The sequence below is a fragment of the Gracilinanus agilis genome, chromosome 2 (assembly GCF_016433145.1).
Source record: "Gracilinanus agilis isolate LMUSP501 chromosome 2, AgileGrace, whole genome shotgun sequence".
In the NCBI taxonomy this organism is placed as follows: domain Eukaryota; kingdom Metazoa; phylum Chordata; class Mammalia; order Didelphimorphia; family Didelphidae; genus Gracilinanus; species Gracilinanus agilis.
In genome coordinates this window covers 673,757,842-673,785,728 of record NC_058131.1, presented here as the reverse complement: position 1 = coordinate 673,785,728, position 27,887 = coordinate 673,757,842, and the positions used below count along the sequence as shown (strand labels likewise).

The 27,887-nt window shown below is 43.6% G+C and overlaps 1 protein-coding gene across 1 annotated transcript in view; it reads left to right on the top strand.

The window, feature by feature from the left end:
* The window catches only part of SLC29A3 (solute carrier family 29 member 3), a 99,283-nt gene extending 75,219 nt beyond the window's left edge, over positions 1 to 24,064 (top strand). Inside the window, exons 4-7 of the mRNA XM_044660246.1 lie at positions 814 to 896; positions 10,504 to 10,730; positions 15,989 to 16,151; positions 23,398 to 24,064. Of these exons, the coding sequence (XP_044516181.1) occupies positions 814 to 896; positions 10,504 to 10,730; positions 15,989 to 16,151; positions 23,398 to 24,064 (1,140 nt within the window). The remainder of the gene's footprint in view (positions 1 to 813; positions 897 to 10,503; positions 10,731 to 15,988; positions 16,152 to 23,397) is intronic.
* The last annotated feature ends 3,823 nt before the right edge of the window (positions 24,065 to 27,887 follow it).

Below are 27,887 nucleotides of genomic sequence, written 5' to 3'. Positions count from 1 at the left end.
AAGAAAGAAAGAAAGAAAGAAAGAAAGAAAGAAAGAAAGAAAGAAAGAAAGAGAGAAAGAGAAAGAAAGAGAGAGAGAGAGAAAGAAAGAAAAAAGAAAGAGAAAAAGAAAAAAAAAAGAAAGAAGGGAGGGAAAACAGAAAACAAAACGAAGAAAGGAAAAGAAAGGTAGAAGGAGGGAAGGAAGGAAGTGGAAGAAAGGAAGGAAAAAAGCAAGAGAAAGCAAGAAAATGAAAGATGGAGGGAAGGAAGGAAAGTAGGATGGAAGGAAGAAAGGAGGCAGGGAGAAGGGGCAAGAATTTATTAGTGTACCTGGTACCATTATGTGCTGATGTTAGAACTATAAGGAAGGAAGCCAGTATTTGCCCTCAAAGAGCTTACATTTTAATAGAATAAGACAACATATATCAAGAAGCTAAAATTAGAAGGATTGTTGAGGATTTGGAACTGGCTGGGAAATGGCTAGGTGGCCTGGTTTCAGATATGTTAAGATGTTAAGGCTTCTCGGAGCCTGGGACCCCAAGAGGCAGGAGTCTGAGTTCTGCAGGGAGAAGGAGGTGGGCCAGAGTGTCAGGGCCATGGTTTCACAATACACCATCTTCATTCTGTCCTAAAAGGAACTAAGGAAAATGCCACTGATCTCACTGGATTCACTTCATTGTTGTAGTAAGCACTAAATAAATGCCTTTTTTCCATAACCAGATCATAATCCATAATCTAGATCATAACCAGAGAAGGGTTCTGAGTCTGCTTCAAGTTATCAGACTGCCTCCTTCCTGCAGTTTTATCCACTTTCTTGTTTCTCTATTTACAGAACTACTTTGAGAGTTATATTTCCATTGCCTCAACGGTGCCCTCTGTCCTATGCCTCATAGGGAACTTCCTGTTAGTCAACAGGTAAGTGGCTACTAAACTCTCCCTCTCATTCCTCTCCTCAGAAGTCTGCTTGTGCTCTTTTCTCTTCCATCCTTGGCTGTTCTTGTCTCTGAGGGCAGGAAAAAGAATACTATTTGTTTGGGGGCTCCAAGATGAGTCAAAGTCATTCTTTAGTACAGGTAAATCCTGAATGAGTTGAGGCACTAGGCAGTGGAAATAAGAGTTAGATCTTCCAGTCTCTCCTTAACATAAGGGTTTAGAACCCAGGGAGCTCAAATCTATAGCTGGAAGAGATCTCAGAGATGACTGAGTCAAAACAGGGCCCAGAGAGGGGGCCCATACTGGTGTCAGACTCAGTGTTTGAACGCATGCCCCCCAAACTGATTTCATTGCTCTTTCCACTCTGGGATGCTGTTGAGAGGGAAATATCTCACGCTGGGGCTAGTAGGCTGTCCCTTAGAGCCAGGAGAGTGGCTTATAGGTCTCAACCTTCCCCTAGTCAGCAGTCTATTTTCACTTCCTCTGCTAGGGGTTTCTAAATTCTGGGCCCAAACTCTCTCTGACTCACTGTTTATCTCACATACCCAGAACACACTGTAACATGCACTGACCTTGAGGTTATTTCCTGATGTGCCTAAATACCCCTCAGGAATCATAGTTTCTTCCCTTTGTGATTGTTCCTCTTCTGCCCCCACACCCTGACCCCATCTCTGCACAACAGGAAGGAAGAAAACTTCTACCAAGGAATATGCTTGGTGTTTCTCTCTCCTTACTTCCCAGGCCTACAACATCCCAGTCTCCCAATGACAGATCTCTTACCCTCCACCCAGGTTCATTTCCCCTTCCTCAGAAAAGATGGTAGAATCAGCCTATCATGGTAGATAGAGCACAGGATTCACAGACAAGAAGGCCCGAATTCAGATCCTACCTTAGACATTTATGAGTGTCTAAAAAAAATGTACTTGGTCAAATAACTTATTTTCCCTGAGTCTTAGCTCCCTAATATGCAAAATGAGGGGGCTGGACTCTGTTCTCTAAGCCCCTTCCAACTCAAAATCTATGGTCCTATGAACCTTGCCTTTCATTGCCTCAGTCAGAAAGCTACTTAGCTCCATGGGGCTATGGAGGAAAAGGCCCTGGTATCTTGCTTCCTCCCAAACTCCCCCTTCTCTTGGATGTCTTCTGTTCTTCTTTCAGAGTGTAGGCAAAATATTACTTAAAGCCTCCCAAAACTTCCCTCGCTCTTCCCATGTCTCTTGCCAAGGTCTGTCCATTTAAGGCAAGACTTGAATTTATAAAGGCCCTTCTCCTTACACTCAGACTTCAGGACCACTCCTGTCTTCTCCAGAGAACTAGAATCATGGGAATCGTGCCGTAAACCCCAGCCTCTAAACCAGATGTCATCAAACTATAGCCCAAGAGCGAAATCTAGCCACCTATTTTTGAATGGCCTTTGAGACCATTCTTAGTTCGAGGACTACACAAAAACTGAGGGTAGTCTAGATTTGATCTTTGGGCTATAGTTTGCTGACTCTTGATCTAGATGTCACTAGCATCTTTTCCCTCTAATAACATTGGATTGGAGTCATTGTCATGGTGAAAGAATCAGAGAAGTCTCCAGTGTGGAGGCTGGATGTTGGCTAGGTCTTCCACTAAAGGATATGGAGGAAGAGAATAGTAAGGTCTATACTAGTGGGCCACTAGGACCCACACTCTAAGGTATGAAGCCCTGTCTGACCCCTCCCCCCCAGCAACTATTTTCTCACCCTCTTCTCCCTATTCACAGATTCCCCTTTCCCTCCCTTTTTTTAACCCTTACCTTCGATTTTGGTAACAGTCCTAAGACAGAAGAACTGCAAGGGCTAGACAATTGGAGTTAAGTGACTTGCCCTGGGTCTCACAGCTAGGAAGTATGTATGAGATCAGATTTGAATTCAGCTACTTCTGAATCCGGGCCTGATGGTCTATCCAGTGTGCTACCTAGCTGTCCTCTCCTTTCTCAGATCTCAGGTACATGATAAGAACCCCAGGCAGCCCAGATAAGAGGCTTCCCACCAATCCCATAGACATTGAGTGCCTGTGGTGACTTCTTAGAATTTGTATCTTGCCATCTGGCTCTTAGTTACAGCAGGACTCCTGTTTCCCTGTTGAGAACTCTCCCAGAACCTACCAGGTCTTGGGTCCTTATGCCTGTCCCATCTTCTTATGTTTCGGTCTGTAGCCCAACTATATAATTGTGCCCTCCAGACTGACCAGGATGTTTGGGGTAGGAAGCCCTGCCAGGTCATCTTGGAACTCCTCACTCAAGGCTCTCTTAAGGCCACAACTGGTGTGTCATAATGGAAAGAAGGCCAAACCTGGGGCCATGGGCCCAAGTTAAAATCCTTACTTTGTTCCTTTCTCCATGTGTAACCTTAGGCAAACCATTTAACAGATCCAGTTTCCTCATCTATAAAATGAGCAAGATGGACTAAAAAACCTCTCTAAAGTTCTAAATCTATTTTTATCATTCATTTATTTATTACCATTTCTTCCCAGAGAGATGGTCTTTAACTGCCTTGGTGTCCAACAAGAGCCTTGTCTTTCTTTGCCTTTTGCTTGGCCTCAGAGTTGTAGTTTTCTGCCTCCTTGACTTGCCACATGGCTTTGAGCAAGAGATGAAACCCTGCTCGGTCTCAGTTTCCTCATATCTAAAATTGGGATAATAATAGCACCTTCCTCTCAGGATGGTTGGGGAAGATAAACTAAGATCACACACACACACACACACACACACACACACACACACACACACATACACACACAGAGGGAGGGGGGAGAGAAAGAGAGAGAGAGACAGAGAAGAGAGAGAGAGACAGAGACAGAGACAAGGAAGGAGAGGGAGAAACAGAGGGAGAGGAAGAGATTAAAACGCTGGGTAAATGCTGGTTTTTACTGTTGCTAATAATGTTGCACCAGCTTTAAAACTCTGTTACTTGCCTAGCATTGGGCTGTCTACCTGTCCTCCATCAAGGTCACCACAAATCTAGTCCAATCCATCTTGGCCTGTTAGGATGCAAACGTGCAGTTTCGTGTCCTGAACGCTAGGTGACACTGCTCCAGAGAAGCTAAAAATCTGCTTTTCTAGAAAAATAGGGCAGGATGTAATTACTTGGAGGGAAGGGCAGGATGGGTAAAAAGGAAGTGATTGCCCTCTGCCCAGGCTTGGCAGTACTCCATGTGCCCCCACGATCCAGCAATTCTATAGACTTTAAGATTCACAAAGCACTTCATACACACACCCACACCCACGCACACAATCTCCATTGATCCTAACAACCTTACTGGTTGTGGCATGCGATAGGACGTGATCATTACCTCTTCTTTGGTTATACCTTTTTTTAGACATTCATTTTTAAATTTTGAGTCCCAAATGCCATCCCTCTCTCCAGCCCCTCTGCCGCCCATTGGGAAGACAAGCAATATGATTCCTATTATATGTGTTAAGTCACATCATTACCTTTTTAGGGATGCTGAGGGACAGATGCTGGGGCAGTGGATCGAGGTCTGGATCTGGAGTTAAGGAGAGTCTGAGGTCAAATGCAACCTTTTTACAAGCTGTGTGACCCTGGGCAAGGCATTTCACCTCTCTCTGCCTCAGTTTCCTCATCTGGAAAATGGGGATCATAATAGTGTTCCCCTCCCAGGATTATTAGGAGGATAAAATGAGATAACTGTAAAACGCTTTGTAAACTTTATTAATGCTAGCTGTCATTCTCATTATAATGAGGAAGCTGAAGGAGTTTGACTTGTCCAGGGTCACACAGCTAGTAGTATCATCCTCATGTTTCATAGATTCATGCCTGCAAGCTGTCTGAAAGTCCACCTCATTCACCCTCCTAGGCAGGGAGGGGAGGATATCCCATCATCAGACATACAGGCAGGTAACACTTCCCTGTCAAGTCCCAACCCCTCCCGCATCCCTTTTCCCTCCTCCATCCATTCTTCTCTCTTTGGCTCTCACCTCAAGTCCTGAATGCATGGCTGGGACTCCCAGGCTCCACATGCACACTCTGACTGCACTCTAATCTCACACGCTGACACACACCAAGAAGTCATAGCAGCCGTAGCCAAAGCTATTGATTCTCTTTCCATGCTCTGAGACTCAGCTTCCAGTCCATGTTGGGCAGCCCCCAGGCCCCTGCCCCCTGTAGAATTACTTCCTGATGCTTTCTTCCTTCCCCCTCCCACAGCACCTAACTCTCCACCCTATCTGTCCTTCTCTTCTCCCAGCTCAAGACAACAAAGCCAGAGTTCTGAAAAAAGGAAGGAAGGGAGAGAGAGACAGAGACAGAGACACAGAAACTGAGACAGAGACACAGAGACAGAGAGAGGCAGAGACACAGAGACAGAAAAACAGAGACAGACAGAGAGAAAGAGAAAGAGAAAGAGAGGGAGAAAGAGAAAGAGAGAGAGAACAGGTCATCTCCCCTCACCTCTTTGCAGAGCTGGGATACCACAGGGGCAGGACATTATGTTTATTTCAAGTTTTTTTTTTCCAGTGTATTGTTTTCCTTTTCTTTTTCCCCCCTTTTTCTTAAAAAAAATTCTCTGTTGCTAAGTATGGATCTCAAAGAAGGAGGGATACAAGGAGTGTTATATGATGTAAAAACAAAAGATCACAATAGCATTTTATTTTATTTTTTTAAAGAAAGAGGCTCCCAGGAGGAGCAGAGGGCAAGTTAGCCACCTTCACTGGGACCAAGGTGGAAAGATTTGGGGTGGGGGACAGTGAATCTCCATTGTTCATGGCCCTTCATACTGAGGGGATGGCACGACCGGGCAATAATATGCCCACACAAAGACCTGCCCTTAGCAGAGGGAGGGAAGAGCAGAGAGAGCCAGCTCAGGAGAGTGCTCCCAGGCTTCCATCTGTCTTCAAGCTGGGGGGAGAAACCGTTTTTGGCTAAAGTGGTTTTTTATTTAATACGCTAGATTGAAATGTTGCCTCTTTCCCCCTTGTGGAGGACCCAGCTCTTTCTGCCTGGCTCATCTATAATCGCCAAGTGTTTTATTATGTTAAATTTGCAGCATCATAAATACTTATGAGGGGGATTTACATTTTGGAGACTTGTGAAGAAATCAGTCCCCTGGGGTCCAGATCCCTCATGAGAAAGAGAAGAGGGAGGCTGAGGGAGACGAGCAGCTACCGTGTAGTCAGTGGCCCATTCTTATCGTGAGTTGGACCTCAGGAGGACCACTGAGATCTACCAACCTAGCATAAATGTCTAACCTGGACCCATCTGAGGGCTCCTAGACTACTCCGCTGTCCCTCAAGAACTGTACAAAGGATCCCCCATCTTCAAAACCTGCCTCTACTTCTTGCAACTTTGGGCAAACGTCATCTGTAAAGTGAGGAAATCTGTGTTCCTATTTCTAAATCTGTGCTCCCAGCATGTGCTAGTTGAGTGGCCTCAGTTTCCTTCTGTGTAGAATAAGGGATTGGGTTAGAAGGGCTGTGAGGTTCCTTCCAGACCCAAATCCAGGATTCTGGGCTATCTAGTCTTGTTTTATCTCTCTCTTTTTTTAAACCTTTACCTTCCATCTCATTGATTCCAAGGCAGACAAGGAGCAAGAGTTAGGCAATGGGAGTTAAGTGACTTGCTCAAGCTCATACAGCTAGGAAGTGTGAGACCAGATTTGGACCCAGAACCTCTCATCTCTAGGTCTGGCTCTCGATTCCCTGAGCCACCCAGCTGCCCCTTTGCCTTAGCTCTTGAAAGAATGCTCCAGCCTCCCTCCCTAACCCAAGCAGGCTGGACCTGGGTTACTTTCTCCACTTGGGGCAGCCGGACCAGACAGCCGAGTCCTGCGCTGAACATTAGGTGTGCTTGGGTGGGCCTCTTTGCACATGGTATCATTTCATAAATTTTTATGATCATTAAAAATAGCTCAGGGCATAATTACCGAGGGCTTCAAGCCCATGTCGAGAGGCTCTGGTCTGTGGGGCCAGTTTATTCAGCACATTATTAGAAGATAGAATGTGCTCAGGGAAACTGGGGGCTCTCGGCCTGGAGAAGACCAGTTAGCGGAGGGTCCTTCACTTGGGGGCCACAGGATGCATCTGAAACCCATTTAGTGTTTCCTCCTGGATCCCATTCTTCCCCTGGCGTGGGGTTCCATTGATCAGAAGCCCTATAATCTGTAATAAAGAACCTTCTTCCTGTGCAGGCACCTAATTCTATTTGAGTGGAGAACACATGACGGCTTCCATCTTGCCAAGAGTATTCTCCTGAGTTTATTTTATCGAAGTGATGGTTGTTGGTACATTAAGGGCAGGTGCCTTCCCTCCCTGGTTGGAGAGCCCTAGCCCAGATGGTGGAAGGGACCCAAAAAGTCAGTTTGTAAACATCGATTAATGTGCTGGGTCTGGCATCAGGAAGACTCATCTTCCTGGGTTCAAATCTGGCCTCACACACTGGTGTGAGGTGTGACTGGGTGACTGGGTGTGTAGCTGGGTGACCCTGGGCAAGTCACTTAACCCCCATTGCCTAATCCTTGCCACTCTTCTGCCTTGGAGCCAATACACAGTATTGATTCCAAGATGGAAGGTGAGGGTTTAAAAAATAATTCACAATTGAAGGAAATTATGTTGATTGAAAGAAACTCAGAGGTTAATGAAAATAATGAAATGAACATTTTAATAATAATAATAATAAATAATAATGAAAAATTTATTTCCATCCAACTTTGCTGACACCCTGAAATCTATCACCAGATTAAGAACCTGGGATTTAGTCCCCCTCATTTTACAGGGGAGGAAAGTGAAGCCCCTGGCTGTAGTCACAGTCAGACACTGCGCTCATAAATGGTGGCTCCCACGAGCCTAGATTTAGAGCTGAATCATCTAGTCCAAGCCTCCCGTTTTACAGCTGAGGAACCCGAGGCCCAAGGCTATTAAGAGACTTGCCCAAGGTCACACAGGCAGTAGGAGAGTCAAGATTTGAACCTAAGTCTTCTGACTCCAGAGACTGCCCTTTTCTCACTGTACCAGCCTTGGAAGTGTTTGGCCAAGTCGCCAAACCAGAGCTCACTCTGGTTATTCTGTTTCTTCATTCCTTCCTTGCCTGGAGGAATGGGGTGCCGCCCCAAAGGGGCTGGCCTTGCCTCTCCTCTGGCTGGCTTCCTTCAGACTCCGCCATCTCTCCCTGTTGGCCCTTCGTTCCCTTAGCAGCCTGCCGTTACCTAGGCGAGCTGCCAGGGCGCTCCTCCGGCTCCTGCTGCCGCTGGAGAGCCCGTCTCTGACGGAGTTGTGTGGATGGCCGGGACGCCGCTCTCTCTCCAAGGACCACAGGCTAGAGCGGCGCCCCGGCCCCAGCGGACTTCCCAGCCCCCGCCGCAGGCTTCAGCTCCCCCAGGAGCCGTCCAGTTAGCTGCCTCCGAGGCCACGAGCCGGGGCTGGACTCCTGGGGACCTCCCGGACAGGTGGCCGCGGTGCCGCCCGGCCCGTCCTCCAGCTCTCAAGCCCAGGAGCACGTCCGCAGCCGCCGTGCTCGGTATTCTGGGAGCAGCGGGAGCCCTGGAGAAGCCCGGCTGTGGAGTGAGAGCTCTGAGGAGTGCAGTGAGCACTGGGTTGGGCCTCTCAGATCCGGGCTCTCCTCTAGCCCCGAGGAACAGTGGCTGCTACATAGTGGCTTTCAATAAGCATTGATTGGTTATTGATTATTGATCCCAGCACAGTGGCTGGCACATAGTAGGTGCCTAATAAGCATTGATTGATCAATTATTGATCTCAGCACAGGGGCTAGCCCATGGTAAGTGTTTCTTAAGCATTGATTCATCAGTCAATTATTGATCTTAGCATGGCAGCTAGCACATAATCATCGAAGGATTAGTTATTATTTAGCATGGTGGCTGGCACACAGTAGGTATTTAATACACATTGGTTGATGGATCAGTTATTGACCTCAGCACAGTGAGTGGCATATAATAGGTGCCTAATAAGCATTGATTGACCAATTATTGCTCTCAGCACAGTGGCTAGCACATGGAAAGCGCTTTGCAAGTATTGATTCATCACTCAATTATTGACCTCAACACAGTGGCTAGCACATTGTAGGTGCTTAATAATCATCAAATGATCAATCAATTATTATTTTAGCATGATGGCTGGCACATAGAAGGTGTTTAATACACATTGGTTGATGGATCAATTATTGGCCTCAACAATGACCAGCACATCGTGGGTGCCTAGTAAGTATTGATCGATCACAGCACAGAGGCTAGCACATGGTAAGTGCTTTATAAGTATTGATTCATCAACCAATTATTGATCTTAGCATGGTGGCTAGCACATAGTAGGTGCTTAATAATCATTGAACGATCAATCAATTATTGATCTTAGCACGGTGGCTGGCACATAATAGATGTTTAATACATATTGGTTGATTGACCTCAGCACAGAGGCTAGCACATAGTAGGTGCTTAGTAAGCATGGATTGATCTATTATTGTTCTTTACCTTGCTCTATGTTCCTGTACTTCATGCCAGTATGTTCCTGTACTTCATTTTCTCTATCTAGACTTTAGAGCTGAAAGGTACCTCAGAGATCATCTGCTTCACCTCACTCATTTTACAGATGAGGAAACTAAGTCCCTTACCCAAGGTCCCACATTGTGTTAAATGGGCTTCATGATACCTGCCTTGCCTACTTCAAATATGTGTATGTGTGCATGTGTATAAATAAGTGTTTAAATAAGCACTACTATGTGCCAGGCCGTACTTTGCTATTACCATTTATAAATATTATTGCATTTTCATTCTCACAGCAACCCTAGGCGGTAGGCATTTTATATAGGATTATAGGAATGAATGATAAGATGAGCCTCTTTGGACCTCAGTTTATTTATCTGTCAAAAGAGAAGGTGGAACCAGGAAGGTCCCTTCCAGCTCTAAATGTATGATCTTAAATAATAGTGTGTTCTTAATAGAATCTTAAATAAAGAAGGTGAAAGACCTTAGAGAAAGATTCTATGTCATTACGAATTTTTATTTAACCTAGCATTAGTTCTAAAAACTATTTTTTTCTTTCAAACTTTTATTCCTAATATTAAAGCCAGACACTTCCTTTTTCTTCTTTTCTTTGGCACCTTTGCCCCTCTCCTCTTTTTCTTGTCCCTTCTCTCCCTCCTCTCTCTATCCCACCCTCTATCCCTGCCTGGATTTCTGATGAAGCTTCTGTGTCCTAAATCTGTGATTCCTGATGGCGATGACAGAGTCATCAGAGAGTGCTTCCATCCACTGCAGCCTTCACCTGAACCTATTTATTGAATTTTAAAACGTCATCCATTTATATATTTCAAGCATTTATCTCTCCTTTTTGTTGCCCCCACCAAAGAAAACTCTCATTATAAATATGCATATTCCTGGCAATATCCAAAAATGGACAGGGACCTGGAGAATCTGGGTACAAGGTGTGTGAACCTAACTAAATCATTTAACCTCTGTCTGCCTCAGACTCATATGTAAAATGGCGATAATAATAACATCTATGATTAAACCTATTTGTTCCTTCGCCAGCGGCTCTCCAAGTAGAACACTGAAGACCCTCTTGAGATATCCAGACAACTAAAATGAATCTCATTGACAGGGTGTCAGTCCGCGTCCGTGTCTTGACCTCCTTGGTCATTCTGTTGGCAGTGTTCGTGGTCATAACAGTATTGGTGAAAGTGGACACCTCCTCGTGGACGTTTTCCTTCTTTGTCGTCACCATCATCTGCATGGTGGTCCTCAGTGGCACTGCCACCATCTTCAGCAGCAGCATCTTTGGCCTTACGGCCTCCTTCCCCATGAGGAACTCCCAGGCTTTGTTATCAGGTGAGAGGCCCCATCCAAGGGGCAACTTTTAGCATGGAGGGAGGCTTTCACGCTGAAGCTGAAGCATGTGTTCTTCAGCTTTGCTGTATCCCATTTCCCAGACCACTAGCGAACGAGCCGTTCCCTGGCCCAGAGAGCTTGGAAATGGATGCTCTAAGTAACTGCGAGCCTTACAAGAGACCCCGGAACGCCTGGGCCTGCGAGCTTTCATTTAGATCTTCTGACCCCATTTGGAGTTGTCGTGCTTTCTCGCACTGTAGGGCCTGGTGGTTTGTGGCCCTCCACCCACAGCCCTCCTAATTCTTTTAATTAAAATTAATTCTTTTAATTAGATTAAAATATAATTGGAAAATAGTTAGCAAAATAAGTAAAACGTCAGTCATGGTGTACAACGTGGTTTTCAAAGTCAGCACGACCCTGGAGGTCCTTCGGGGTGGCTTTGGTGACCTCGGTATGTATTTGACCCCCGACGTAGAAGACCGCCGTGTTCTCTGCCCTGCATGTGCCAAGTGATAGAGATTTGGAGGAGACGTTCAATTCAGTTCAGAGCATTTTTAGTGCATATTATAATGCCACACATGGGGGATGATGCCCGAATAAAGCAAAGCAGCCCCCACCCTCAAGGAGATTACATTCTACTTAACCCTCTTTGTGCCCTGGAGCCCGCTGGCATTAGACTGTGAGCTTCTGCCGGCACCCACAGGGCACAACTGACTGGCTGGTGAGGGATCCCCTCTTAGAAGAATGTCTTCCAATGTATAAATAAAATACATTAGGATTACAGAGGAAACTGATAATATCAAAGCAGTTAACCAAAATATGGGGGAGGGAGCAAGTTCACAGATCCCTTAGAAGAGACCTACAGCCTCCCTTGGGGGTTCAGGGACCCCACGTTAAGAACTCCTATATTAGGAGGAAGCCACCTGGCCAGGTATAAATTGTACCTAGAGTGATTTGGGCAGGGCCTGGGGAGATCAGGGAGGCCCCATTTGGGAGGGGGCACTGGGACTGGCCTCGAAGGGAACTCGATGTTCTGAAAGATAGAAAGAAGGAGACCGTCCTCCAGGCGGACAGAGGCACATCACATGTGGAGGACATCAAGGAAGTCTGTTTGACCATAACTCGTGGAGTGGGAGGTGGGGAGCTGGAAGGGTGTGGTGGAACAGCAATGTAGAACTATCCTGGAAAGATGATAATAATAGTTAACATTTATAAGAGTGCTCGCTATTGTTCGGGGGGTCAGCTAGGTAAGACAGTGCTTAGAGTTGCCAGGCTTGGAGTCAGAAAGACTCATCTTTCCGAGCTGAAATCTGGCCTCAGACACTTATTAGATAATGACCCTGGGCAAGTCACTTGATCCTATTTTACCTCAGTTTCCTCATCTGTAAAATGATGTGAAGAAGGAAATGGCAACCCACTCCAGTGTCTTTGTCAAGAAAACCCTAAATGGGGAAATAAGTCAGATGTGCCTGAAAAAAGACTGAATGACAGACTGTTTATCTCATTTGAGCTTCACAACAATCGTAGGTAGGTGCTATTATTATCCCCATCTTACTAATGAAGAAACTGAGGAAGACAGCATTTAAGTGACTTGCCTAGGGTCAGTGTTGAAGGCTGGATTTGAACTCAAGTTTTCCTCACTCCAGGCACAGCATTCTATTGTGCCACTTTGATGCCCATGCAAAGCATTCAACCTCTTTCAGCCTCAGCTTCTTCATCTGTAAACTAAAGGAGATGGATTAGATGATCTCCAGGATCCCTTCCAATCTATGATCTTAAGACGGATTCCTAGAGCAGTCTTATTAAGAACTTACTCTATGCCAGGCACTTTGATGAGAACCAATACCAAGGCAACAAAGAAAGACAAGAATATCATTCCTGCCCTAAAGGACCTCACATTTTCATGGGGGAGACAATATGCAAACTATATTCATAGATTATAAAGGGAGTGCTATCTGTATCTATCTGTCTCTCTGATCTATCTGTCAACCATCTCTCTGTCTATCATCCATCTATCTAGCCATCTATCTGTCTTTCTATCTATCCATCTATCTGTCTTTCTATCTATCTATTCATCTATCTATCTATCTATCTATCTATCTATCTATCTATCTGTCTGTCTGTCTGTCTGTCTGTCTGTCTATCTATCTATCTATCTATCTATCTGTCTGTCTGTCTGTCTGTCTGTCTGTCTGTCTATCTGTCTGTCTGTCTGTCTATCTATCTATCTATCTATCTATCTATCTATCTATCTATCTATCTTTCTGTCTGTCCGTCCATCTATCTATCTATCTATCTATCTATCTATCTATCTATCTATCTATCTATCTATCTTTCTGTCTGTCCGTCCATCTATCTATCTATCTATCTATCTATCTATCTATCTATCCGTCTGTCTGTCTATCTATCTATCTATCTATCTATCTTTGGGGGGGGGAGAGTATAAAAGGGAGCTCATTTCAGAGGAGAGATGAACAATGTGAAGAACAAGACTTCTCCAGGCTTAAAGAAAGGTCTGCTGGCCACTGGGCACTTTCTTCTTTGTCTCCTTCCTCTTCTGCCCAAGCTTAAAGGCTGATTCTTTCTTCACCTGGTGCTCTTAGCTACCTATTTAAGCATTATAAAAAATGGCCTTGGACTTTCCATTCACAAGTGGTCTTCTGGTCACTCACAATGTTAGTCCTTCCATTTGCATTCACTTTGCCATCCAGGTCTATTGAGAGGAAGGACAAGAAGGGTTAGGATGAAGCATAGAAAGAGTTAATGGATTTGGTAGTTCACCTGTATATCAGCCTGGGTGTGAACTCTTCCCAAACATCTGCCAGGCACCATATAGAGAGTGAGAGAGGTGAAGATCCCTTGTCACCCCCAAGTGATTTGGGGGGGGGGGCTCTGAATTTGAAATATCATGGCTCAAACACAATCTCTGGTCCTTGCTCTCTTTTACTGAGGGAAGAAACTATCCTGGAATTCTGCAAGTGTACATATCTCAGGAAACAATTCATTTGCTTTATGCTGGATTTTTTAAAAACCCTCATTTGCATGCATTTCCATAACTGATGAGATAAAAGTATGGAGTCATGAAGGATGAGCTCCCTGGAGGCTTGCCTTGTTGTTGATGATAATATTGTAAATTCTCTACAAGGGGGAGAGAGAGCAAGAGCAAGCTTGATCGAGAGGAATCAATAGACAGTGATTTTTTAGATATTCTTCCTTGGGGCACTCTGGGAATTTCTTAATGAGTTTAACCCCAAATACTACAAGAAGCCCAGGTAGTAATTACAGTTCCTTAGAAGCAGCACCCCCTCCCTCACCCCTGCCCTGCCGGCAAAGATTTCACAATGTTACTGCTATTTAAAGGTGGGAAGAAGAGAGAAAATTGCCAAATGCCTGATGAAGGGGTGGAGGGTGTTTAACCTTTTCATCTCCAAATCACCTATCTCTCTAGGTGTTCACTAGATACCAAGACATCATGGTCAAGGTTCACCAGAGGCCAAGCTGACAAGAGCCACTGATCAGACAGTCTTTCAGGCAGAGGGAAAATAGATGGGGTCCAAGTTACAGGGAGGGTTTGAGCATAAATCAAAAGCTAGGGTAGGGTTGGGGGATACTATGGAATCTAGAGAATGCTAAGAAATAGGGGCCAAGCAGAGAAGGAAAATCCATTGCCAAGAGAGTGACAAGCAAAAATGTAGGGAATAAGAGGCAGCTAAGTAACACAGCGGTTAGATCACCAGACCTGGAGTCAGCAGGACCTGCATTCAAATCTGACCTCAGACATTTCCCCACTGTGTGACTCTGGGCAAGTCACTTAACCCCAGTTGCCTAGCCCTTACTGCTCTTCTACCTTGGAACCGATACTCAGTATTGATTCCACGACAGAAGGTAAGGGTTAATATTTGTTTTAAAATGCACAACGTGCTGGGGAATTAACTGACTGTTAAACTCAGCCTGATCCCTCAGTTTCACTCTATTTTTTATTGTATCTGACTTACATGCCCTGACCAGAGATGTCAGTGTGGCCAGGGTCAAGGTCCTTCCAGGCTTCTTAATCCATCCAGCCTTTATGAAGAACTTCCCAGTGCTAGGCAAGGAAGAGATAAGAGCAAAAGAGTCTCTGCCCTTGAGAAGTTTACAACCTAGTTAGGAAAGACAACATGTAAATCTGTAATTATATACAAAACACACACAAAATAGATACAAGATAATCTGAGAGGAGGGGAAGAGGGTATTAGCAATTAGAGAAATCAGGAAAAGCCTCGGAGAGAAAAATGGTAGTGAAACTGAGCAGCGAAGATAAGGAAGAGTTTGAGGAAGTCGAGGCCAGGTGGGACGTGCTCCAGGCACTGGGGCAGGTGGGAGGAGAAGGTGTAGCCTGAGTAAATGGACAGAAACAGGAACCTGAACCTCAGTGCTGGGTAGGAGGAGCTGTAAGATTGGACGTAGCATGCATAAGGGCGAATAGTATGGAGCATTTCTGAAAAGAAGAAGTTGAGGAGTTTCTAAAGGTCCTTGGATGCCAGAAGCTTGATGTGGAGTTAATGGGGAATCGTTGGGGTGGATTAATTCAAGTGTAACAGCATCAGGACAATCACTTTGGCAGCTGCATGGAAGATGGTCCAGAGTAGGGCATTACTCAAAGCAGGAAGACCAAAGAGGAGGAGCTGCCATAGTCTAAGCAGGTGGTGACAAGGTGGGACTGAACTAAGCTGGTTTCTGTATGAGGAGAGATGTTATAAAGACAGAAAAGATGAAGATGGATTGGAGATACGGGACTGGGTATATGGCAGTGGTTTGGGTGTGTTGGGGGAGTGCCATGAAGAGCCAAGACTTGGAAGGATGAGGAGGTTGCTGATGGCAGTCCAGAAGGTATATTTTATGAAGGAATTTGGAAGGTTGTTGGCCATGGAAGGAAGTCCCAGGACTGGTAAAAGGAGTCTTCTGTTGTAAGTTCCTTGAGGGTAGGGATTGTGTCATTTTGTGGGCTTGTATTTTCAGGACCAGCAAAATGCCTGATTGGATTGGACGAGCCTTGAAGAGCATGTCCCAGGCCAAAAAAGGAGAAGATGGAATGTGTAGACAACATAAGAAATATATCCAAATCTGTGGTGATATAGATATGGATATATGAACAGATACATATGTATCACGCACACATAAATATATATGTATAATTTTCTCAGATGCTTCTCTCCTTGTTCACTGCTCCCATTACTTGCTTCTCTCTCCATGACTGTTGTCTTGGTTATTTGCTGTAGGTGGGGCGATGGGGGGAACCATCAGTGCTGTGGCCTCTTTGGTGGATCTGGCAATATCCGATGATGTGACGGACTGTGCCCTGGCTTTCTTTCTGACAGCAGACATCTTCATTGTGATCTGCATTGTGCTGTATCTGATGCTTCCCAAGCTTGAGTACGCCAGGTAGGTGCCATCTGCTACCCTGCTCTCTTTCCTGTTCTCCTGAAGGTAGGCGATCGTGGTATTCTGGGCATCAGGGAGATAAGCTGAGGGAAGGAGAAGTAAGAGATGGAATGGCCAACATGTGGTGGAGTGTGCTTCTTAGCTAAAACTTGTCAACAAGTAGAGCTTCCAAGTTGAGAACTGAGGTAGGGAGACTCCAAGATTGACCCCAGAAACTACTTGTAGTGATGCTCTTCCTTTTTCTACCCAATGCACCTCTTTTTTCCTAGCCTTCCTCCTTTTCCCCCTCCTTCTCTTGTGTTCAACCATTTTCTTTCGTATTTATAACCCTTACTTTCCGTTTTAGAATCAATACTGTATATTGGTTCCAAGGCAGAAGAGCATTTTGGGTTAGGCAATGGAAGTTAAGTGACTTTCCCAGGGTCACACAGCTAGGACATGTATGAAGCCAGATTTGAACCTAGTTCACCTCCAGTCCAGGCTTGGTTGTCTATCCACTGAGCCACCTATCTGCCCCTAATATTTATTCCATTTTTGGTAGTATTTACTTTTTAAAAGGAAACAGTTTGGGGCAGCTAGGTGGCTAGTGGATTAAGGGTCAGGCCTGGAGATGAATGGGAGGTCCTGTGTTCAAATCCAGCCTCAAACACTTCCTATCTGTGTGACCCTGAGCAAGTCACTTAACCCCCATTGCTTAGCCCTTACCACTCTTCTGCCTAGGAAATGATAATATTTATTTATTGATTCTAAGGCAGAAGGTAAGGGTTAAAAAATAAATAAACACTAATACTTTGCCTTCAATCCTTTATGCTTTTCAAAGTGCTTTCAAATTGATTATTTCATCTGATTTCATGGTGTTCCTGGGAAATAGATAAGGCAGACATTATTGTTCCATTTTTCAGATGAAACAACTGAAGTAGGGGCCAGACCAAGTTACTCACTCAAGATCACATAGCTGTTCATTGGCAGAGCTGGAAGCAGATAACCCCAAGTCTTCTGCCTTTGACCTGCAAAGTGTTGCCCATGAGCTTTACTTAAGAGTTACTAATATCTTTCCATATAAGAATATAAACAATTCAGCCTTATTGAGCTCCTTAACTATTTTCTCTTATTTACCTTTTTATGCTTCTCTTGAATTTTGTATTTGACATCACATTTTCTGTTTAAGTCTGGTCTCCAGGAATGCTTGGAAATCTTCTATTTTATTAAATGACCATATTTTCCCCTGAAGTAATATAGTCAGTTTTGATGGATATGTGATTCTTGGTTGTAAACCTAGTGCCCTTGCCTTCCAAAATATCATATTCCAAGTCTTCTGATCCTTCAATGTGTAAGCTTCCAGATCTTGTGTAATCCTATGATAAGCTCTATAATATTTGAATTCTTTCTTTCTTTCTTTTTAATTTTTTTAAACCCTTAACTTCTGTGTAAGGCTCCTAGGTGGAAGAGTGGTAAGGGTAGGCAATGGGGGTCAAGTGACTTGCCCAGGGTCACACAGCTGGGAAGTGTCTGAGGCCAACTTTGAACCTAGGACCTCCCGTCTCTAGGCCTGACTCTCAATCCACTGACCTACCCAGCTGCCCCCTTGAATTATTTCTTTCTGTCTGTTTGCAGTATTTTCTCCTTGGCCTGGGAGCTCTTGAACTTGGCTATAACATTCCTGGGAGTTGTCATTTAGGGATTTATTGCAGGAGGTGATCTCTTTCAATGTTGCCTGTGGACTAGTAATTCTGAAAGCTGATAATTCTTTCTCCTTTACTGCTGGCTTGCAGGGCTTGGCACTGTGAGCTTTTTTGCCCAGGGGCTAGGTCTTCATTGTAGCAAAGGCTTGAAAGGGTCAACCACTTGTCCAAGAATATCAGGGCAGTTTTCTTTGATAAATTTCTTGTAATATAATGTCTAAGCTTTTTTTTGTCATAACTTTCAGGTAGGCCAATAATTCTTAAATTGGCCCTCATGGATCTATTTTCTATATCAGTTGTTTTTTTCCCATGAGATATTTCATATCTTCTTCTACTTTTTTGTTCTTTTGATTTTATTTTATTTTTTCTTGATGTCTCATGAAATAGCTTCTATTTACCCCTTTCAAATTTTTAATCAATGAATTTCTTCCATGACCTTTTAAGCCTCCTTTTCCATTTGGTCCATTCTACTTTTCATGTAATTCTTTTCTTCATTGGATTTTTTTTTTTGCCTCATTTTCCAGTAAGGCAAATCTGTTTTTTAAAAAAACTCTTTTATTTATTGGATTTTTTTGCCTCTTTTTTCCAGTTGACCAATTTTGTTTTTTAAGCTATTTTCTTTTTGCATTAATTTCATTTCTTTTTCCTATTTTCTTCAACTTATCTTATTTGGTTTTTTATTTTTGTTTTGAGTTCTAGTCCTTGAGACCAATTTCCATTTTTCTTTGAAGTTTTGCATGTGGTTGCTTGGATTTCATAGTCCCTTATTGACTCTGTGTTTTACTCTTTGTTGCCATAGAAATGTTCTAGGATTAGGTGTTTCTTTTGCTCTTTGCTCGTTTTCCCAGCCTTTTTTGCCTGTGGACTGGGAATTCTGAAAGCTAATGATTCTCCTTTGCTGTTGGCTTGTAGGACTTGGCATTGTGAGCTATTTTGCCCTGGGGCTAGGTCTTCAGCATAGCATAGGCTTGAAAGGGCCAAGCACTATGGACTTCTGGGCCTCACTCCAGGTTGGTGCCAGGGCCTGGGACTTCAAGGGGTCTGTTGTGAGGTTGTGAGGTGCTCTGTTGTTGGTGATGGCAGGGTCCAGGGATCCCAAAGTTGGCCTATGCCCAGGTTTGGAACCTGGTGTAGTAGGTGTGGGGGTGGTTGGCCATCAATCCTCTGTGTGCAGTTCCCCCTTATCCATTGAAAATCATCTCTCTCTCCCTCTCTCTTCCTACCTTTCAAGTTGTGTTCAGCAAGAGAATCCCCTCACTCCATCTTGCTGTTGATTTTTGACTCCTGTCTTTTTGAGGTGCTTTTTAAAGATTGGTTTAGCAGGATTGTCAGAGCAGTTTCAGTTTTCACTGCTACTAAGGGCTCTGCCCTTCTTTATGAGCTTTAGGTTAACTAGTGGCACTCAGTGCTAGAGAGCTTGTTGACCCTAGGGTAGAGTGACACTTGCTAAATTATCAATCCATATTTGTTCAGTTCTAATGGGGGTGCTGGATCTACAATTTAGTTAGTGAACTCAATTTGTAAACTCTCTCAACTAAAGATTGGCCATTCTGGAGAGCAAGGATTTGACCATGGTCTTGAAACTAGTATGTTTCTGAAGCAGGAGTTGAACCCAAGTCTTCCTGAATCTAAAACCAGCCCAATCCTCTTTGTCATTCTACTCCTCAAAATGTGCGAACGAATGAACCAATCTATTTATTTTTGGTTCAGATAGAAGAAAGAATAGAAAGATTCTCTTCTTTAAGGAACCAGTAATGCTGGTCTATTCTAATCTTCCAGGCATTATCACTAGTGTCTAAAAAGGGTCAATTGTAGTATTCTATATCCAAACGAGGAAAGGAGATGCTCTCTCACCATTTTTTTGTCAGAATACTGATTCTAGTTGAGTGGCTGAGGTTTTTTCACTAATTAACAGGAATTGATCGTATCCTTAGCTAACATTGGCTGATTGGGGCCACATGCAAATGAAAAGTTCAGAAGTATCTGGAAAACATGAATCAACCACTTCAGTTGGCAAGTTCCTTTGAGGACTGTAAGATAAAACTCTTCATTTCCATTGCCAAATTATTCTGAGTCATACTGGCACAAGAGAGAAGAAGAGGGATTGGTGGGGCCAACAAGAGTCCAGATGACCCCTAGAATATGACACCTCCTCCAGGTATTTCCATTTTGAAAAACACTCCAGAACACTTCAAACCTAGTTTTTAACTCATAACCACAAGTTAAGAGACAAGACTGTTAGATTGGGACAGTATTTAGTACTTTTGTTGCCTGAGTGGTCAAAACTTCTGGGTTTGGATGAAATGACCCTGAAACTTGGGAAACTGCTAGCAAAGAGAGAACCAGGTGATTTTTCCTGAGCCCACTCAGTCTGAATCAAATGAGGGAAATGCATTTTAATTAAGAGTAAAAACTACAGCATTGCATATCAATGAGTTTGTCTGGGCTCATCTGGATGACCTGCAATAGACAAAGATAGTATTGGATATTCCTTTTAAAATGCAGAGTGCTGAAAGGGACAGGGGTGAACCATGGGACTGGAGTCATGGTATTTGGGTTCAAATCCAAATTTTACCATTTACTTTCTGTGTAATTTTAAAACAAACCTCTTGCCTTCTATCTTAGAATTGATACTAAGTATTGGTTCTAAGGCAGAAGAGTTAAGCAAACAGGGTTAGGTGACTTGCCTAGAATCCTACAGATAGGGAGAGTCTGAGCCCAAACTTGAAACTAGATCCTCCCAACTCGAGGCTTGATGCTCTATCCACTGTGATCCCCAGCTCCCACCTCCCTGTGTAATCTTAGGCTAGGGCTTATTTTCTATAAAGTGAGGGGATTGGGCTGGATGAACCATAGTTGTTTGCTTGTGATATTATCTCCCTTATTAGGCTGTGAGTTCCCTCCACCAGTTCAGACTGGCAGCTCCCCTCTAGTCTTAGAAAGCTACCTAGGGACATTTATAGTGACTTGCCCATGAGCACACAGCCAATATGTGCCAGAGGCAGGACTCAATTTGGGTCCTCCTGACTCAAAGGCTGGCAGCTCTCTATCCAGGGTGCCTCTCAACTAGAGTGGTGTGCCAGCCAAACTGAGAACGCAAAGGAAATGGATGATTGTCTACCAAAAAAATGTAAGATATCCAAATTAAGAAAACAAGGGTGGAAAAAGACCAGGGATAAGTGCAGGAAGATGGCAGCTTGGTAAGACTTGTAAGGCAGGGCTTCTTCAGGCAGAAAAACTTGGCACAGAACAAATCTTCAAGCTGTTTAGAGAAGAGGGAACTAATGGGGGCAGAAGGAAGTAAGATGGTTCCTTTCTCTAGGCACTGCTTATGAAATCAGGCAGAATTCCAGGCCGAATGAAGTACCCTACCCAGTCATGCATAATTTTAATGCTGGGGGAATTTCTCCCCAACCTGACCTGACTTCATCTATATTATCTCACACATCCTTATCACTGCCCTGCAAGGAAGGTGCAACCCAGATAGGCTCCTGCTGCTTTTCCAGAAACCTGAGGCCCACAGGAATTAAATGACTTATTCAAGAGTCTGTCCTCTTCTTTTCTTCTCCCCTTTTCAGAATGTCTTTGAATAACTTTGTACATGCTTTATATTACTTATCCACACATATGGAGTAGCAGGGCCTGGAATCAGGAAGATTCAACTTAATGGGTTCAAATCTGGCCTCAGACACTTTCCAGCTATGTGACCCTGGACCAGTCACATAACCTTGTTTGCCTCACTTTCCTCATCTGTAAAATAAACTGAAAAAGGAAATGGCAAACCACTCCAAGATCTTTGCCAAGAAAACTCCAAATGGGGTCATGGAGAGTCAGACACAACTGAAAAATGATGGAACAACAACAAAATATATATCATATTCTTCCAAGAGAATGCAAGCTCCTTGAGGATAGGCTCTACTTTTGTTTTTGTCTTTATATGCCTATAGGTAATTAATGAATCTTCATTGATTGAATTGACCCTGGCCAAGTCAGTTAACTTCAGCTGCCTAGCCCTTAATGCTTTCCTGCCTTGGAACCAATACTTCATATTGATTCTAAGACAGAAGGTAAGGTTAAAAATAAAATAAAATACCAGATTGTAGTCTGTAGTTTTCAGTAATTCGAGCAATTCAATGGTAAAATGTTTAACAGGCTGAGTGCAAAGATTTTCAGAATCAGCAGCAGGTGCCTTATGCCATCCATCATGGTCTAACTAAAGTCTAACTAACTAAACTGAGTCTGACTAAAAGTGGTCAGTGACTACAAGAGAAGATTGTTGTGACTTTACACAGCTCTATTGACTTTCCTGATGTGTTCATTTGTCTTCCCAGCTCTTCTGCCATGCCCAGCCCAAGATATCCCCTTCTGTTGTTCCTTGATTGTGTTTTTCTCTTTCGTAGTGTGGCTAGAATGGTAGACGTAGAGGTGGGAATATCTGGGCTTGAATCCTGCCTCTGGCATTTATTGGCTTGGTGACCATGTGCAAGTCAGCATCTTTGAGCCTCCATTTCCTCATTTGTCCAATGGGGATAATAATAGAAAAACTACCTGGATTGCAGCACTGGGAGGCTTAGATGTCGTAATGTATGTAAAGTGCTTCGCCACACTTAAGGCAATAATATATAAATGCTTCCAGCTGGGTGACTCTGGGCAAGTCAGTTAACCCTGATTGCCTAGCCCTTGCCACTCTTCTGTCCTAGAGTTGATATTAAGACAGATGGTAAAGTTTTAAAAACAAAATAATGTATAAATGTCAGTTACTTTTTTCAGTTTTTAAGTAAATCTACATTTTTATATTACCATCTTTTCAAGCTATAATTAATGTCCCATGTATTTTTTTAAACTCTTACATTCTGCCTTAATATCAATTCTAAGACAGAAGAGCAGCAATAGTTAGTCAATTGAAGTTAGGTTACTTGCCCAGGGTCACATAGCTAGGAAGAGTCTGAGGCCAAATTTGAACCCAGGTCCTCCTAACTCCAGGCCTGATGCTCTCTCTCTATTGTGTCACCTAGTTGCCCCAGTGTCCCACATATTGCAGGCAATATTCAGTTACCACAGAATTCTAGCACATCAGACGAATCTGAGAATTCTTGCTTCCCACCCCATGTTTCAAACCTGCCTTGAAGTCATCATCATGTGTAGCTAGAATTCTCTCCCCAAGGGTCATCCGACTTGTCTCATCTTACCCAGCCTCCCATTTGCATGCTTATGTTGTGTGAATGCTGCACGAATGGGCGGATGTGAATGCTTGTGCTTGGGAGGGATGGAGGAAGAAAGTTCTGGTGTGGCACTGCCCCTGCTCTCTTCTTCCTGGAACGCAGCTGAGGAGGCTGGCTGGGAGCCAGGTGAGAGAATCCACACATGTGGTCAGTTAGGTTAGAAAATTAGGCTTTATACTTCTATCCTTTTTATTTTTTCTACTTCAAGTGATTATTAATAAAACTCAGTGGAAAAATAAGAACTTGGAGTTATTGATATTAATTTAAATTTTATAATCACCAGATTTAGCTGATTTTTTGTAAAGTCAATTATTATTATTGTTTTTATTATTTTTCCTTCAGGTATTACATGAAACCAGTTAAACCAAGCCACGTGTATTCAAGTGGCTCCTTTGGTGAAGAAGAGCAGCCTTCAGGCCTCCTTAAAACTCCATCACAGGCCAGCAGGACAATGGATCCAAGCACACCACCTATTCGCTTCATCCTGAAGAAGACAGCTACCCTGGGCTTCTGCGTTATCTATGTCTTCTTCATCTCCATCATCATTTTCCCTTCCCTCTCCTCCAACATTGAATCAGTCAACAAGAGCTCTGGATCTCTGTGGACCAACAAATTCTTTGTCCCTCTCACCAGCTTCTTCCTGTACAATATTGCTGACTTGTGTGGCCGGCAGATCCCTGCCTGGATTCAGATCCCAGGACCCAAAAGCAAAATTCTTCCCGGTCTCGTTCTTCTCAGGACGTTCTTTGTTCCTCTTTTCATCTTCTGTAACTATCAGCCTCGACTCCACCTGGATAAGGTATTCTTTAATTCTGATATATACCCATCCATCTTCATCTCACTCTTGGGATTCAGCAATGGCTACCTCAGCACCTTGGCACTGATGTATGGCCCCAAGATCATGCCCAAGGAGCTGGCTGAAGCTACTGGAGTACTGATGTCATTTTACCTGTGTCTGGGCTTAGCCTTAGGTTCAGCCTGCTCTGCCTTTGTGGTCCATCTCATCTAGGAAGATGGAAAAAGATGGCAATCTTGGTGCCAACCTGGCCCTTGAAGGCAGCTTGAGCACAAAGCAGAATAGCATGAGAAGGAGCAGTTAGGGCACCCATGGTGCCTGTCTTATTTAAGGGACCTTTTGAAGAAGAGGACCTTTGGTTGAGTTCTCCCTGTTACCTGCTATTTTGGAGACAACCAAAGGAAATAAGCCAATCTGCACTCAAGCAATTTGAAGTCTGAATTGCTTTCCATCACCATCCAAACCTGGGAAGAACATACGATTCTCCAAAAGAAGCACTATAAATTTGACATTTGAAATTAGACTTGACTAAAAAGGACATTAAGAAGAAGAAGGGACTGCAGAGGGGATAGAAGACCCGCTTTGGAGTCAGGAAGACCCGTCACTGTAAACACTAACTGGGTTAGTAGGGTCAATCTCTTCCTCTCTCAGTACGCTAGGCAACTCTATAAGACTAAAGATTGCAGATTTTCAGGCTGTATCATTGGAGGGCATTTTCACTCTGAGATTTCTAAACTGGTGAAATCACAAGTCCAGATCCAAACAAGCCATTCTACCATTAAGTATGTTCCTTTATTTGCTATGGATATAACAATTCTTACTCTTCTAATATCCAACAATTACCAGTCATTCAACCTCTCACTTTTTTGGTTCGTGCCAAAGCCCAAACAAAACACTTTACTAAGCTTGAGTTCTTGTGGATTCCTTAAAGCCTTGTCTCTCCCTGGGATGCAGAGCTACAGAATTCCTGACTGGTTGCTGGAGAGCTGTGGGCTCTCTCTATAGCTCACTTCTACCCTGAAGGATTCTTCATGGAATGACTTTGTCATTGGCCAGAGGAACAATCTTCAGATAGTCCTTCCATTCCAGAAGAGAGACCTTTATATTCTGCGAGGAAGATGCCATTTGTCAGATACATTTATAACACAGGATCACAAATTGAGACTTGGGAGGGACCTTTGATATCATCTAATCCAACCTCCTCATTTTATAGATGAGAAAACTGAGACACAGAGAGGTATCAGAGGTCACACAAGTATTAATAAGGGACATTTATATAACTTCAAAGTTTACAAAGCACTTTATATTATCTTGTTTGCACCTCAAAACAATACTATGAGGTGGGTAATATGGACATTATCCCACATTTCACTTGAGGCTTAATGAGTATCCACAAGCTCTTAGCTGGTCAGGATCAAGCAAGATTTGAACCTAGATCTTCCTGATCCTCACATTCAATGCTTTATCCACTCTGCCATGTGTCTGACTCCAAATTCAGGGCTCTTTCCACTACACTAGAGATTCTTAACCTTTTCTGTGTCCTGGATGCTTTTGACAGCCTGGTGAAGCCTGGGAACCCTTTCTCAGAATAAAATCTTTAAGTACATAAATTATGATGCATAGGATGACAAAAGGAACCAATTCTATCAAAATAGAGTTATCATTTTTTTTTAAGTTCATGGACAGAGGGCAGTTAAATGGCTCATTGAATAGAGAGCCAGGCTTGGAAATGGAAGGTCCTGGAATCAAAGCTGACCTCAGATATATCCTAGCTGTGTGACCCTGGGTAAGTCACATAACCCCCATTTCCTAGCCTTTACTGTTCTTTGGCATTAGAACCAATCCACAGGATTGATTCTAAAATGGAAGGTAAGGATTATTTTTAAGTTCATAACCCTCAGTTTAAGAACCTCTTGGAGTTTATCTTGAGGTTACCCTCTGTGTATGAATTGAAAGCTCTGTATTGCATGCAGCAATTTTTCAATGTCAAAAGAAGCTTAATTTTTTCCTTTTTGCTCCAAAATTTCTCTGACCCCTCCATACTGGACCTTTGGATCAGCATGGTGAATTCTGCCATTAGAGCCCAGAAGTGATCCATAGTCAAGTTAACTTGGGAAACTCCATTCTACAATGTGCTGCCCACCTGTCTTGGGAAGTTATCAGAGATGATATTGGTGGAATAGTCTGAGTGTCTCCTTAACAAAAGGTGAATTTAGAACCGGGTATGCTGGCAGGTTGGGGGCTTGGGAGAGATTTCTCAGGGGGAGAAGGGGCAAATGGAGAGACACACTGAGGGAGAGGAAAGGATCATGGGATGACCATGGGAAAGTCACTCAACCCCCTTGAACTCCAATTTCTTCAAACATAATATGGGGATAATACCCTATAGCTACCTCATGAGGTTGTTATAAGAAAGTGATTTTTCAAACACTAAGCCACTTCAGTGTCCAAGGCTGCATTGAGATCGTGCCATATAGGATCATTTGGAAGAGTGAGGGATGTTCACTCTGGAGAAGGGAAGACTTAAGGGAGTGAGGATAGATCTAGGAGTAATGGCTGAGAATTACAGCTTGATTCAAGGCGAAGTTTCTTGACACTTAAGAGTCATTCAGAAAGTAGAATGGGCTGTCTAGGAAATAGTTCAGTTTCCTCCCCTTTTTTTAAATCCTTACTTTCTGTCTTAATGACAACTCTTAAGACAGAAGGACAAAAGCTAGGCAAATGGGAAAAAGTGACTTGCCCAGAGTCACACAGCAAGGAAGTGTCTGAAGCCAGATTTGAACACAGGACCTCCCATTTCCAGGCCTGCCTCTCAATCCACTGGGCCACCTAACTGTCCCATTTAGTTCCTTCTTAATGACAACTGAATGACCACTTGTCCAGAGGGTGATAGAGGGAATTTTTGGTCAAGTTAGGCTAGCTGAACCCTGAGACTGCTTTCAACTCTGAGATTCTCTGAGTTCTGCTTCTGACAGCTCTGTAGCCAGGGCCAATCACAAAACCAAAAAGGACCTGCATCATTGTCATTCCATTAACTTAGGTGAAAGATAATGTGTCTCCTTTCACTGAGTGTCTCATGGATTTACAGTTCTTTAAGAGCGCTCCACAGTGCTGCTCAGGGATTCCATTGGTTGACTCCAGCATGTTGCCTTTTATAACATGACAATGTCTGTACATTTGTTTCTTGACCAACTAATACTTGTGAGTTTAATAAAAACTAGATGGTATGGTACCTCATTGGGCTGGTCATCCCATTTATTCTGGTGAAGATTGTCTGTGTGTGTGTGTGTGTGTGTGTGTGTGTGTGTGTGTGTGTGTGTGTGTGTGTGTGTTTAGAGCAAGTAGCAAGAAGGTACTTTATTCATAAACAGGATAAACTGATCTGGAAACTGAGTGCCAACATTGTATCTTGCTCCCAATATCCCATGTTTTCCATAGTCCCCACCGTGCTGTCTCGTCTGACACTGGGGTACGGGGGTGACTTATGAAAGAGAAGTGTAAACCACAGGAGAAATGGGACCCATCCTGAAGAGTTATTCTTCATGGCCAAAGAGTAGCTCCCCCAGTAGTGAGAGTGGCCCGTCCAACAGAAGCCAGGGAGCTCTCCCCTTCCCCCGGGTTACTACTGCAACACAACTGATTAACATAGGAAACAGTCAGTAATCCACCCACTGGCTGCAGCTTCTATTTCTAAAGTTTCAGTCTAGTAAACTCTCATCCCTTTTAGCTAGAGAAGTGAAGAGGATCCCCTTGATAGATTTTTTAAACTTTAAACTTTTTCTGTTTTAAAAAGGACTGCCATCCCCCCACTCCACAGATCCCGAGCACCTAACACAACACTCTCACACTTACCTACCCACCCACTCACAATATGCTCCACATACGCTCACACACATACACATTCTTACAGCTCATATATCCCCAGACATTCGCTCACTTACAATATTACCTATGACCCTTCGAGAGCCGAAAACTATCCTCTTTGTAAATGGGAGGGACTTTTCAGCCTCTTTTAGTCCTGATTTTGTTATTTCTA